Source organism: Rhinichthys klamathensis, unplaced genomic scaffold (assembly GCF_029890125.1).
Source record: "Rhinichthys klamathensis goyatoka isolate OS25496 unplaced genomic scaffold, OSU_Roscu_1.1 h1tg000111l_1, whole genome shotgun sequence".
Lineage (NCBI taxonomy): Eukaryota > Metazoa > Chordata > Actinopteri > Cypriniformes > Leuciscidae > Rhinichthys > Rhinichthys klamathensis.
The window spans coordinates 5,361,573-5,375,601 of NW_026606649.1; the positions used below are offsets into that span (position 1 = coordinate 5,361,573).

A 14,029-nucleotide genomic window follows, 5' to 3' on the forward strand; every position below is an offset into this window, starting at 1 on the left:
CCACATAAAGCTATTTTACTGGGATTTCTTTTTCTTTGGAAAAAGGAAACAAAAAAAAGTTAGGCTATATTTTTCACATTATCAAGATACATTGTCTGCGTTCTATGCTCCCAGAAGTATTCCAGATAAAATTTTCATCTCAAAAGAATTCACACTGGCTGAAAATGATGCCTAATTTAAAACTCAATTAAAACGGTGGTGTACACAAATGTTGCAGGCTTTGTAACTGCATTTACCAATCGCACAGACAGTGATTTGTGCTCTGAGGTAATTTCCTTCCTTGTGGGTAGACATTAGCAAATATGACCACTGAGGGTTGAAATCAATGGCTCATAATGGTTTTGTGCATTGATTGCCACTGGCTGACTAAAACTAGAAGCCCAAAGCACTCTCAGATTAATGCAATAATGTGAGCAAGGTAATACAAGAGAAAGCCACAGAATGCCAGTGAAGCTGAAGAATGTGATGGAATGTTCTCACAGGTGGGGGTGGGGCGACGGCGTGCTCTTCCACTGACTCAAGGCCAACGCTTTTCAGTGTGAGAATGACTTATTGCTGTCCAGCTCAGTGCCAAGTAAATTCAGAGACGAAATGCTGATTTGGTTCCAGGCTGTGCTACACAGATCCTGAAGACTTATAGCTTCTTTATTATGGAATACTTATAAATATGTATAACACTGTGTAAGGGATGATGAACAATACACCAGTCAGTCCATTTATTTGAGCCTTGACAATCATCCCGGAGGGGTTCATTTTGCAATAATGACCTGATTGTACATTTTTCCACATATTGCATTGCTTGTTGACCAATTAGTAAATAAATGGACAAAAATATAGAATTGAGAATACATTCTATGTGAGAAGAAAAATACTGGAGAGGGATGTGACAGAAACTAGCAGAGTGTAGGAGATTGGTTGCCAGGGACAACAGTATACAGCTTAATGGTTTGACTGCAGAGTGCTGCGTTTGACCAATCAGAATCAAGTATTCCAGAGAGCTGCACTGTTAAACATTTCAGTGGGAAATTACAGTATATTCTAGGTTAATAATTGCATGACTTTCACAGTAATTCCACAGTAGGACTTCTCTTGTATAACTGCACTCTTGGAAATCTCTTAATATTTCTCTGAATAGATTATTCTGTGGAGTTTCTTGATTATTGTTGGTTTTATCTGTGCTGCTGAACTTATTTTTGGTTCACCTTTAAAGTCCCCGTGAACCGGAAGTTGCAAACGACTTTTCTCCAGTGTTGTGACGTATTTCCGAGAGAAACGGAATACTAAATGAGGCAAAATGGTGGGCGTGGCTTTTTCCCAACTAGCACCTGATTGGATCTAGAAAAGTAGGTGTTTTCATTCAGCCTGTCTACTGTCAGTTGGAGGGGCGTGATTACGGATGTTAAGAAGACGCCCAAACCGTGAAACCTACGTCATTAGGCAAGGTCTTCCAACGCAGAGGGGAGGGGAAATTTCAGATTTTGATTAAAGATTACGAAGCCAAAAAAAAAATTTTGTGTGGATTGACTTGCATGGATGAATTGTTCACCACAAAACGATCAATTTAGGCAAACAAAGTATGGTCAATTTTGAATTCATGGGGACTTTAACAAGTTTGTGTTGTTTGTTTATTTTGTAATGTTCAGAATTTATATTTTTTATTATTATTATTTGTTGAGTGTTACCGTTGTGTAAGTCGAGTACTGATGTCTGTATTACGGTAAGTAGACACAGGAGAGGAAGATGGATGGTGAATAGTGATTTATTGATAACATAGGTGCAGGGAGGAGGTCAGCAGGTTAGTGGAGTCCAAAGGGTGATCTTGGCGGAGACAGAGGACAGGGAGATCGCTGAAGACAGGGGGAATAGTCCACTTAGTGACAACGAGGTCAGACCAGGAACTGTGGTGAGGAGTGTGCCTGATGAGGGTGATGATGAGGTGCAGGTGTGAGTGATTGTGAATGATGTGCAGGTGGGAGCCAAGGAGGGTGATAGGAAATGTAATGTAGAGGATGGTGATTTGGTGACTAGGTTGATATGTGACAGAAGCCCCTTCTGTGACAGGGCAGAGTCGGCCATTCAGGCGACCAGGGCGGAGCCGGCAGCTCAGGAGAGCAGGGCGGAGCCGGCAGTTCAGGGGACCCGGGCGGAGCCGGCAGCTTCGGGTAGATTCAGGTGCGGCGGCGGCCATCTTGCACGAGGGCTCAGGCGTGGTGGCGGCCATCTTGGACGATGGTTCTAGCGCGCAGCCATCTTGGCAGAGGGCTCTGGCGTGGCCCTAACCCATCTTGGACGAGGGCTCTGGAGGGGCGGCGACCATCTTGGGTGAGGGCTCTGGCGTGGCGGTGGCCATTTTGGCAGAGGGCTCTGGCGTGGCGGCGGCCATCTTGGCAGAGGGCTCTGGAACTGCGGCGGCCATCTTGGGACGAGACTCTGGAACGGTGGCGGCCATCTTGGGACGAGCCTCTGGAACGGCGGCAGCCATCTTGGGACGAGGCTCTGGAATGCTGGCGAGTTCACCATCGCTGGGATGGCCGATGGTGAACAGGGACTCACCGCTGGCCAACACCCACTTCACAAAAGCCTCAAAGTTCTCTCGAGGCCCCACACCGGGCTGGCGTGCCTTTGTCTCAGCATTGAGGCTTGCGTGGTAAAAGACACTCAATGATCGGTCTGGGTAGGAGGTAAGGCACGCCAGATCGAGAAACGCCGCGGTGTGGGCCTCGAGAGAAAGCTGGTCCTGGTCGATGCAGAGGAGCTGCACTGCAGGATCCATTTTCGGTATTGGTCCGACCTTCTGTTATGATAAGTAGACACAGGAGATGAAGATGGATGGTGAATAGTGATTTATTGATAACAAAGGTGCAGGGATGAGGTGAGCAGGGTAGTGGAGTCCAAAGGGTGATCTTGGCAGAGACACAGATGACAGGGATCTCGCTGGAGATGGGGGGAATAGTCCACTTAGTGAAAATGAGGTCAGACCAGATATTGTGGTGAGGAGTGTGCCTTTATAGTGGCAGTGATGAGGGTGATGATGAGGTGCAGGTGTGAGTGATTGTGAATGATGTGCAGGTGGGAGCCAAGGAGTGTGATGGGAAATGTAGTGCAGATGATGGTGACTAGGTTGATATGTGATAGTCTGCATCATTAGCTTATGGAAGAAAAAAAATCTTCTGTTGTAAAATGATGTCACACCTTTCAAAGATAAATCTCAGCAACTGCTTTACTAATGCGAAATATCCATCTACAAATAATAATGATTTTGAAATAAGATATTGGTACATCTTTATGCTGAAATAATGCTAATAATAATAGTTCGACTAATTTAAAATCAGCCAATTAGCTTATTTTATATTCTACCTTGTCATTGTTTTAACAAATGTTTTCATTTGTCACACTTATGACTTGGCTAGATCAGAAATTTCAATATGAATATACAAGGTCCAAGATTCCAAGCAAATGGAGCACTAATCACCATTATTGTGACTTCAAAACGATTACAGTAAACAATATCATTTCTTACAGTAGCATGGTTAAAGACAACTTTACAACTTTACACAGTAAGACAAGAGCAGTAAATTCTTTGTTGTTGTTTTGTTGTTGTTTTTTTGTGATGTCAGCAAATATTTTTGATTGTATTATGATATATTAATAATTTAATGTTATGTGTGTTTGTGTTATGTATGCATCTACGGTGGAAACAAATTTCCTCTCGAGGACAAATAAAAAATCGATCTATCTAAATTACTGTGATGTCAGCATCATTTTGCTGTTGATTAACAGTAATTAGTAAGAAAATGAGCCATTCATTTCACTGTAAATTTCTGACTACAGTACTTTATTGTAAAATAATACTCTTTAATCCTGTAAATTCCTGGCAATTATCACACACAGTGTGTGTAATAAATATATATAATTTAATATAATTGGTAACCACAGTTTCAAGAAAAATACTGCTGTTATGAAGAGATTTTATGAAACGCAGTCAAATTCTAACAAAGAAAAACAGAATAAGAATGAGATGGAATGCTCTAAAAAAAATAAGTTTATTGCTATAGGCACATCATTCTTTGTGATCTTCTTAATGATCTTATGTTGTGTCAGTTTCTTTTAATCATTCCTTTTCAATCTGATGCCCCACAGGTTTCACAAAAATTTATTTCTCATATCGATTAGTGTTAGTATGATGTGGACATGAAAAGGTGTTGCTCAAGGAGGAAGAGACATCACAGGAGAAATAGCACAATGACTAATTAGTGCAAGTGCAACATCTATAGTCAAGTCAGACTGAAACAATAATTGAGAATAGATGGGCTGAGCTTTTAGGGGCTCCCAGAGCGCTTAACTACTAGATGATGTATTAAGCTAAGCAGGATGTGCCTGTGTTCTGGAAAGTGATTTAAGTGCTTTAAGGCCTTGTCCACACGGATACGGATATATATAGTTTTTCCTACAACGTTTTAAAAAAAATCCCGTCCACACATGCTCGGTCTCCGTCTACATGAAAACGCAAAAACACGCTATCAAGCGCGGTCAAGAGCATGCCACGCCAGCAGGCGGCGATATAACCCTTAACCGTAAAGCCACGTTGGCCAATCAGAAGCGCAAATCTGACGTCAAACAGATAACGGCACACACTCTGACGTCGCAAGGCAAAAAACCCAGTTTCACTGTCTACACGACAACACTGTAACCGGCGTTTCTGAAAATCCTCACCCTGGCAGGGGTTTTCAAAAATGTTCGGTTTCAGTGCGTTTTCGTGTGGACGAACGGCCGAACCGCGTAAAAAAAGTCACGGTTATAAAAATACCCGTGTCCGTGTGGACAGGGCCTAAGTCTAATGTATAAAACAGTTGTCTGCTTGTAAAATTAATATATGATTGCTGTCACAGTAGATGATGACATCCTAATAAACTACCGTGTTCAATCATTTAGTCCATTCACAAACCTAAATAAGAGCCCCTTGAATGTTATTTTCTTCAAAAGCATTTCATGGGGACAAAAACCACTACAACAATTTCCTAAACACCTAGTCCTTATATTAAAAAAAAGCTTTGCATAAAGTGAGGAAACATTTATTTGTTTTGCAGTGCTATCCAAAGGGACCGCATATATATATATATATATATATATATATATATATATATATATATATATATATATATATAGACAGTTATGTATCACAATAGAGATGTATTTCAGAAATATGTAATTATGCCTAATTATGAATGTCATTCATATGAAAATTATGAATTGCCAAAAGTAATTAAAATCCATGCTTGGCATTAGCACACCAAATTATGTTACAAATTATAACAAAAATACTAATTAGATGTTCACCCTAAAAACAGAGCAGGAGGAAGCAACTTTGGCCCACTGTTCTGCAGAGTTTAGTTTCAACCCTAATAATCTAAAAATGTAATCATTAGGCTTTTTAGATTATGAGGTTTGGCTCTGTAATGAAAGTTTACTTTAGTGTTTGATACATTATTGAACAATGATCAATGACAAAGAAGAATCAAACATGAATCTTCCACTTGAGAAAGCTTAATTGAACGCTCCTCACCCATGAAATAGGCGACTGTCTTGCACATCGCGGCTCCAAAAATGAAGTCCTCCAGCAGGCTGGGGATGAGATTAAAGGGCATGCAGAAGATGGCCATCATGAGATCACTTATGGCGAGCGAGAGCAGGAAGGAGTTGGTGACAGTCCGCATTCTCTTGTTTACTATCAGGACCACAATGATCAGCAAGTTCCCAAAAACACTCAGGAGAAAGACAAGTGAGTAAAGGATAATCCTCACCGAGTCCATTTCTAAGGAGAGAGGAAAAAAAACATATTGGTCAAAAGAAACAACAAATATATTATCTCATGACACCTTTAATGTCACCATGAAATCATTTTTTTTCTTTTTGTATGGAATATTGCAGTGTCTATTATAAATGATTTATCCGTGAACCTAATTTTTCATGTTCCCTTATAATCTTTAATCAAAATAACGGTAACACTTTATAATAATGGTCCGTCATTAATAAGTAACTATGCAGTAAGTAATGCAGTGCAATGAGTAGTACATTAACACTTCAGCTACTACTAGAAGTAATACATTTGATATTACTTACTGATTAGTTAAGCTTGTTTCCATATTAGTTAATAGTAGTATAGCTGAAGTGTTCATTTAGTACTACTCATTAGTCCTGCATTACTTCCTGCATAGTTAGCGGAGCGCGGGGCACAACCTGACACGGGGTTAAATGTAACACGGACCTTTACATAGTTAGTCAGGATCAAGCAGGTTGTGTTTCCGCTCTTTTTTTCTCGCTGCCAGAAGACGGTCTCCCGCGAATTCGTGGAAAGTTTTGATAAGATTTCGTGAAGATACTGGACAAAGAGTGTTTTGACACCATGCAAGTAATTTTTTTCATCATAGGTTTTTTTCGGTTTCTGAGTTGGGTGTGTACGTCACCAAACTAACTTTTAATATAAAGTTAGAAGTTAACTTCTAACTTTATATTACCTTAATCACTGTCTTGTTGGCTATAAACATAGCACCGTTTTGAAACATGTCAGCAACTCCTAGCAACTTTTAGCTAGGCTTAAAATATTTTTTACACAGCGGGGTTAGTTGTAGCACAGTGTTACAAACAAGCCGACAAGTGTACAATGATAATCAAATGAAAACGGAGCCACACAACTTTTCCTGTTTGAGTATTTATTTATATATTTAACTTTGTTGGACTTTCACAAACAATGTTGGAATTTAAATTTTTTTAAATTTAGTTTACTATGCATTGATCACTTGTTTCTTTATTAAAAATATAGCCTGTTTTTAATGTAATAAACCCTTTAACATTTCATTTTAAGCTCGTTTTTATTATTATTACTGTTATTATTATCAATAATAATATTTTTACATGCAGCTGCCACACACAAATGTAATTCAATTGCAATTACAATATTTGATGATTTTATTTATTTATTTATTTATTTATTGCTTGCAAAACTGTGCAGCCCTTTCATATCTCTATCCATGATATTGATCCATAATGGAAGGATGATTGGATGAGGGATGGATGTATGGATATCTATCTATAGAGATGCACAAACAATATCAAACTATTCAGATAAAATAGTACTGAATTATGTGTTACACACAAGTGTTACAACTAGCCCCTCTGTTACTGTTACTAAACTATCTGTTACAATTAACCCCGCATATAGGGTAGGTTGTAACATTTGCACTTCTGTCACTTTCAGTGCAACTGTACGAAAATGGTAGGTCCTAGAAAAAAACTCTGCTTCAATTGTAGCAGAGATGTGTATGTTGCTTGTGTAAAAAAAAAGATGAATCTAACTTAATAATTTTTTTAATAATTGAGCCAAAACCAAAATGTGTTAGGTTGTGCCCCGCTCTCCCCTACTTATTAATGACGGACCATTTTTATAAAGTGTTGCCAAAATAACTTCCCCTCCCATTTGCAGCGACATCTCTTATCTTCTCTGATGATATGTTTACTGCCGCAAAGGCAGGACAACCTGTAACTTATATGAGATTGCAGTAATAGCAAATGTCAACTCAAATCATTGATGGACAAAATCAAATCCCGCCTTATATCTTGTGCGAGAAACCGTTTCACTCAGATGTACATTACAATAGGGAAGAAAAGACTATCGCAACTTCCATTTAATGCCGACTTTAATAAAGTGAGCTAACTTTTCAAAGGGAAATGTTTAAAACATCCTTTGCAATGTACATTTTCATATCTTTTACAGCACAAGCTGATGAGCAGAAGTTTATGTGTTGTATGATTGGGGGTTATGAGAAACGAATTGAGGGGGGTCTGTTTACATGGCATCATCTCCTCATCAGGACAGTGATGATGCAGTCCTGAGAAGAAAATGATATTTTTGATTTCAGATGAGAAATCTGTAATGTAATCACACTCCCAGGCAGGTGGCTGACTGTGAAATCCTTGCCTCAAGTTTGAACAATTAATTCACCATCAATCACACACTTCAAAGTATTCTCTATGCATTTTTGACCACCTAGCGTGTAGACGTTATTGATAATCATTCTCCCTGTTTCAGCGGTTGATTCTGGCTCTACAATTTTCATAACTCTGTGACTTCATATCATGCAATGTGACTGTTTCAGATGTATGTTCAGTTTGTTTGTGTTTTAGGCTGTTTACACGGAAACGATCTAAAGAGAAAACGCAAAAGTGGCGTTGCGTTATCACTTTTTAGTCTGCGTTTAGACGAAGCGTTATGGTTGAGAAATCCGCGTGCATATGGTGACGCAAAAGTGTGTGAAATTCGATGTAGTATGCACTCCAGGCGGCTAGGTGGCAATGTGAAGCACTGCCACACAACAACACCAATATCTTAAAATATTTTGTACAACTGCTGAAAAGACTCTTGTATGTTTTTCAGAGCTGCAAGGGCAACTTGAAGCTCCGACGTATGGAAATAATCTGACATGTTGGTTGTTATTTTCCTGTACTGGCGCATGCATGTGACGTAAACGCGTACTCGACGAGAGCCACGGTGAGCAGATTTGCGTTTTTACCATTTAGACGGGAACGCGACGGTGGAGCGTTTTTAAGATTTCCACTCTGGAGGGTGGTTTCACTTTTTTGCGTTTTTAAGTCCCCAAAACGCCGTTGCCGTGTAAACGAAAGGCACATCCGATAAAATATTTTTACGTTTTCACCCGGAATCGTTCTCGTGTAAACGGGGCCTTAGTTTTGGGTTTTCCCTGTCTGCCTGCCCGCCTGTTTCCCTTGTTAATTTCCTTGGTTACTGATTATGTTACACACCTGATTTAGTTTCTGTTGATTACTCCCTGTGTATTTAAGCCTTCAGTGTTCACAGTTATTTATTCGGTGTTGATTTTCGTTAATTTACGGGGTTGTGTTATTTTGCTTATTCCTTGAGATTTCCAGACTGTTCCAAATTGGATTAAAAATTAAAAACTGTTTTTGTTGTATTCCTTGTCATCATGCATTTCATTACAGCCACCTTGTGACAGACTGTATATCTCGTAATTGCAGCTTTTAATTCCATAACTGCAGTATATTTTCTCGTAATTGTAACTTTATTTTTAATAATCGCTACTTTACAGTACATATGGAATTTTGAAAAAAAAATGTATTTCTTGTAATTGTGTCTTTATATCTTGCAATTGTGACTATATTTCGTAATGTTTATTTCTTATTTTAAACTTCATCTCACAATTGCGTGGTTTATTTTTTACACTGAAGCGGAAACAAGCTTTCAAAGATGTCAATATGGAATCTTCATGTATTTACGGCAATAATTGTTCTTCTTCTTAGTCTCTTATGTTTAAATGTATGCTGCTTTCTTGAATTCTTCAATATTTCTTAAAAGCATTAAAGGGATAGTTCACCCAAAATTAAATTTCTGTCATTAATTACTCACCCTCATGTCGTTCCAAACCCGTAAGATCTTCGGAAAACAAATTAAGATATTATTTTATGAAATTCGAGAGCTTCATTATTTAAGTCATTAATATAAGTCATACATATAAGTCATTATTTTATTTTGGGGTTTTGCGCACAAAAAGTATTCTCCTCACTTCATAACATTAAGGTTGAACCACTGTAGTCACATGGACTATTTTAACATTGTAAGCCCGTCTAAATCGGTCCAATGGCCGTATCCATAGAACAGGTGAAGGTCTCGGCGCGTTATTGTCTTTCCACATGGCCAGAGATGGAAAGAGTAATAAACTATTCTACTCAAGTAAAAGTACTACTACTTCAATGAAATTTTACTTAAGTACAAGTAAAATTACAGGTCTAAAAATCTACTCAAGTAAAAGTAAAAAGTAGCTAATTTAAAATGTACTCAGAGTAAAAGTTACTGAGTTACTTTTTTAACAGCGGGGGTGGGGTGGGGAATCCCCCGTGTAGGGTTATGGTAGGAGATTTTCACAGTATGATAACATCTCAGAAAATATCACGGTTTACAGTATTAATCAATTATTAAATAAATAAACGGTATTATTAAATGATGGTTATTATTATTATCATCAGTTAAAATTAATGAAAACAGGGTTTTTTTTTTGGTTGAACAAATGCTTTTACTATAACAAACTTGAAACCATTTGTTTGTTTTGTTTATTAAAATTTCAATAAAACATGTCTAATCAATTAAATTCAATAATTGATAATGAATTAGATTAACAAATTATTTTTAACATTAATAATTTATTAAAATGTTTAAGAATAATAAAGTCCTATGAAATGTATTTTATTCAGAAAATTAATTTTTCTTTTTATGATTTAATCCAAATATATTATCAAAAACGGTGGTAATCAAATGTAAATTTAAACGTGTGTCCTTTTATTTTTGGGGGAAGCGCTGCAAAAACAGATTTACTATATTAAACCGTGGACAAAAAAAAAATATTCCTTTAAATAATGTTTAAATAAAATGTATTATTATTGTTGTTATTATTATTATTTTGAGAAGTATGTTCTATTGTATGCCTACAATAGTAATATATTTCTGTCAGAATTTCTCCTAGTAAAACCGAACTTTTATTTTGATGGGTTGTAGTGAAGACCTGTTTCAAAGTGTATTTGACAATGGTTTTTCTCAAATAAAATTATGAAAATGCTCATTAGGCTTTCTCTCAGAGCAGCTCTGGAAATGTATTCATATCCTCAAATTGTTTGGACGTCACGCTGCGGCGTACTTGAGTATGTAGTAGACAAAGCAGCGCAGCTCAGCAGAACAAATTGGTTATATATTTACATGCAGTATTTTTGTGCTTAAATATTCACAGACCATGTCGCGATTGGATTTATTGCACAGTTCTACTTTCCATATATTCATCCATCCATTATTTTGCGTGTTTTACGTGACATCTGCGTTATGTAAATTCAATTTTCATGACTGGATTCCGGGATTCCCTCTGCATCACGTAATTTGGCCTTAAGTTAGAATCGGGACATATAGATGGGTTTCCAATGACGTCACATTCCTCCCCGGCGCCATCTTGTGTGTCAAGTGGGTCAAGCGTTTGTGTTACGGAGCATGATAATAATTAAACTGGGCATTATTCTGAACATGAAAATCATGCGATTATTCACCGTTTGGCTGGAGTTAATGTTCAGTGCTGCTCTTGTGAACATTTAGAGGTTTTGTGCTCTGGAGATGTGACACTTTATCTAATCATTTCCAAGATGGGCTAGCTAAATGCGCTAACGTTAGCTCTCATCGGCTGTCAAATCGCTGTACCCAGGCGGCAACTATCGACACAGCCCTTGAGAGGTGTTGGCTGGGCAAAACAACACTCTGACGATTGTCCACCTTCATCACTTTCTCTGTGGCCACATCAGCTGGTCGAGCCAGAGGCAGAGGCTAACTTACACCTGCAGCACATCGCTCCGTGCCTCTGCCCTCCATCTCTCTCCGCGTTGTGTTGTTGTTGTTTTTTACCCAGATGGTGTTGTCTTGACACTAAGTCTAAATGTACCGTATAATAAAAGCTGTGCAGATATCAGCCGCCTGGCTACAGCGATGTGAACCGTCAATGCAGGGCTCCAGACTAACTTTTCCACGAGGGAGTGAGAGCAAGACAGCGCTTAGTTTGGAGACGATGAAGTATTTACACACTTTCGTTAGCTCCGAAGAGAGAGGGAGTGCGCGCGCGCGACCGGCTCTCTCTCTCTCTTTCTGCTCGTTCTTTCAGTTAAACCAGAGCCGTATAGAGATATCTTCTTCTTCTTCTTCTTCTCTTAGTTAATGGCGGATTGCAAACAACTTAAAGTGCATACCGCCACCTACTGTACTGGAGTGTGTAACATCATATCACTCAACTATAAACCCTTTTAGGTATCATATTAAGATACTCTCATATTCTGTTCACCAACCCAGTGTCTTTAAGAAATTTAAATAATGCCTTCCTGGTGATTCTTATCCCTTTTTCTTCTCCATCTGTTCCCAATAACCCCATCAGATTCCATTCTCGCCCTGCCTCTTGTACCCTATCATGAAATATCTGTCTTTCCAACTCAAACAATATACAATGCAAAATTACATGTTCAACATTTTCTTTAATCCCGCATTTTTCACACGTTTCACTATTCCTTTTCCCCAATAAAAACAAGGTGCTATTCAGACCTGTATGATCTACTCTCATTCTTGTCATTATTATTTCCTCCCGCCTGTTCCTTTCCCTATAATTTTTATTACTGACTGACTTTTGTATTTTATAATAACTCCTTCCTTTCCTGTCTTCCTCCCACCATTTCTGCCATATTTCAATGCCTTTCTTCTTAATGAGTGCTTTTCCTTCTCCTTTTCCTAGTGGTATTTGTACTGTTATTTCCTTTTTTAATGCCTCTTTTGCTAGTTTGTCTGCAATCTCATTTCCATTTACTCCCTCATGAGCTGGCACCCAACAAAACTGAACATCCATCCCTCCCCGATGTAACCTAAATAAGCTGTGAAACATTTCAATCAACAGGTCTTCTCTAACAGATGTCATTGACTGAATACTTTTAATAGCTGCTAATGAGTCTGTGCATAAAATCACCCTATCCGGTCTGACCTCTTCAACCCACTGTAATGCTATGATGATTGCCACTATTTCTGCTGTATATACGGATAGCCTATCTGATAATCGTTTTGAGATATTTATTTTGAATTCTGGTATATGTATTCCGATTCCCACACATTCCTGTTTATATTTAGATCCATCTGTATATATTTTTAGATAATTATAGTAACTGTTTCTCAGATAGCTGCCTGTCCGTATTCCTACTTCCTCCATTTCCCATCCTCTTTTCTTTTCCAGTATACTAAAATCTGTTTTAACTTCTGGATAAAGCCAAGGTGGAATATTACTGACTGTATTGAGTGTGGTGAAATCTATTGCTTCCATTCCATATTTCCTTACTTTCTTTTCCCCAGTCCATCCAAACCCACGCCCCTGAAACTTGAAATACTCCCAACAATCCTCTGTAATCTTCTTTGCAGGGTTTTCTTTCCCACTTCCTCTCAGTTTGACCCAATATGCTAACGCTAGTTTTTCTCTTCTTAATTCTAGTGGTGTCTCTCCAGCTTCTATAAGTAGTGTGTTAATGGGGGTTGTCTTAATAGCTCCAATGCATATCCGTAAAGCTCTGTATTGTAATTTATTTATTTTTTCCAATGATGTTTTTGCTGCTGCCTCATATACTATGCAACCGTAGTCAATTGAAGACCTCATGCATGCTCTATATATATCAATTAGTGACTGTTTATCAGCACCCCAGTCACACCCAGCCACTGCTCTCAGTAAATTAATAACTTTTTTGCACTTAGTTTCCAATTGCTTTATATGTGTTTTCCATGTGTACTTACTATCAAACCATAATCCTAAATACTTAAATTCATTTAGTTTTTCCATTGGCTGCTGATATAATAAAAGCTTTTCTACACAACACTTACGCTTGTTTGTGAACACCATATAACAGGATTTGCTTGTTGATATTTTAAAACCCCACTTAAATGACCACTTCTCTACTTTCCCTATTGCTTTCCTAATATTCTCTATCACATATGTCTCATTTCTTCCTCTCATCCATATGGCCCCATCATCTGCATATAACGCTGATTTGATGTGTCCATCTAAATCTGAAAATATGTCATTAATCATGATTAGAGATATCTCTATACGGCTCTGAGTTAAACATGCGTCCTGTCCATAGACTGTAAAAAATAGGTCCTGTCACAAGCGCAGCAGTTCATCTACATTATTTACCGATCAAATAAGAAATCAAAAATTTGATTGAACGAATAACACACAGATTTAAAACACGTACAAAAAAATTACCTCAACACAAAAGAGTCAAAAATACTTGGGTAAATGAAAAGGCGGTAAACATCAGGTAAACATGAGCATGACAGACGGGCTTTGATGACAGCTTTGACACACAACATGGCGGCGCGCCGCAGAGGATAATGGGTAATTAGAGAAACGGAAACCCATCTATACCTTTATCTGCAGGAGGGATG

General features: G+C 38.2%; 1 protein-coding gene across 1 annotated transcript in view; it reads right to left on the reverse strand.

Moving 5' to 3' along the window:
* cckbra (cholecystokinin B receptor a) overlaps window positions 1-14,029 on the reverse strand; it is a 102,340-nt gene that overhangs the window by 46,141 nt on the left and 42,170 nt on the right. The window contains exon 2 of the mRNA XM_056254319.1: window positions 5,564-5,812. Coding sequence (XP_056110294.1) covers window positions 5,564-5,812 — 249 coding nt within the window. The remainder of the gene's footprint in view (window positions 1-5,563; window positions 5,813-14,029) is intronic.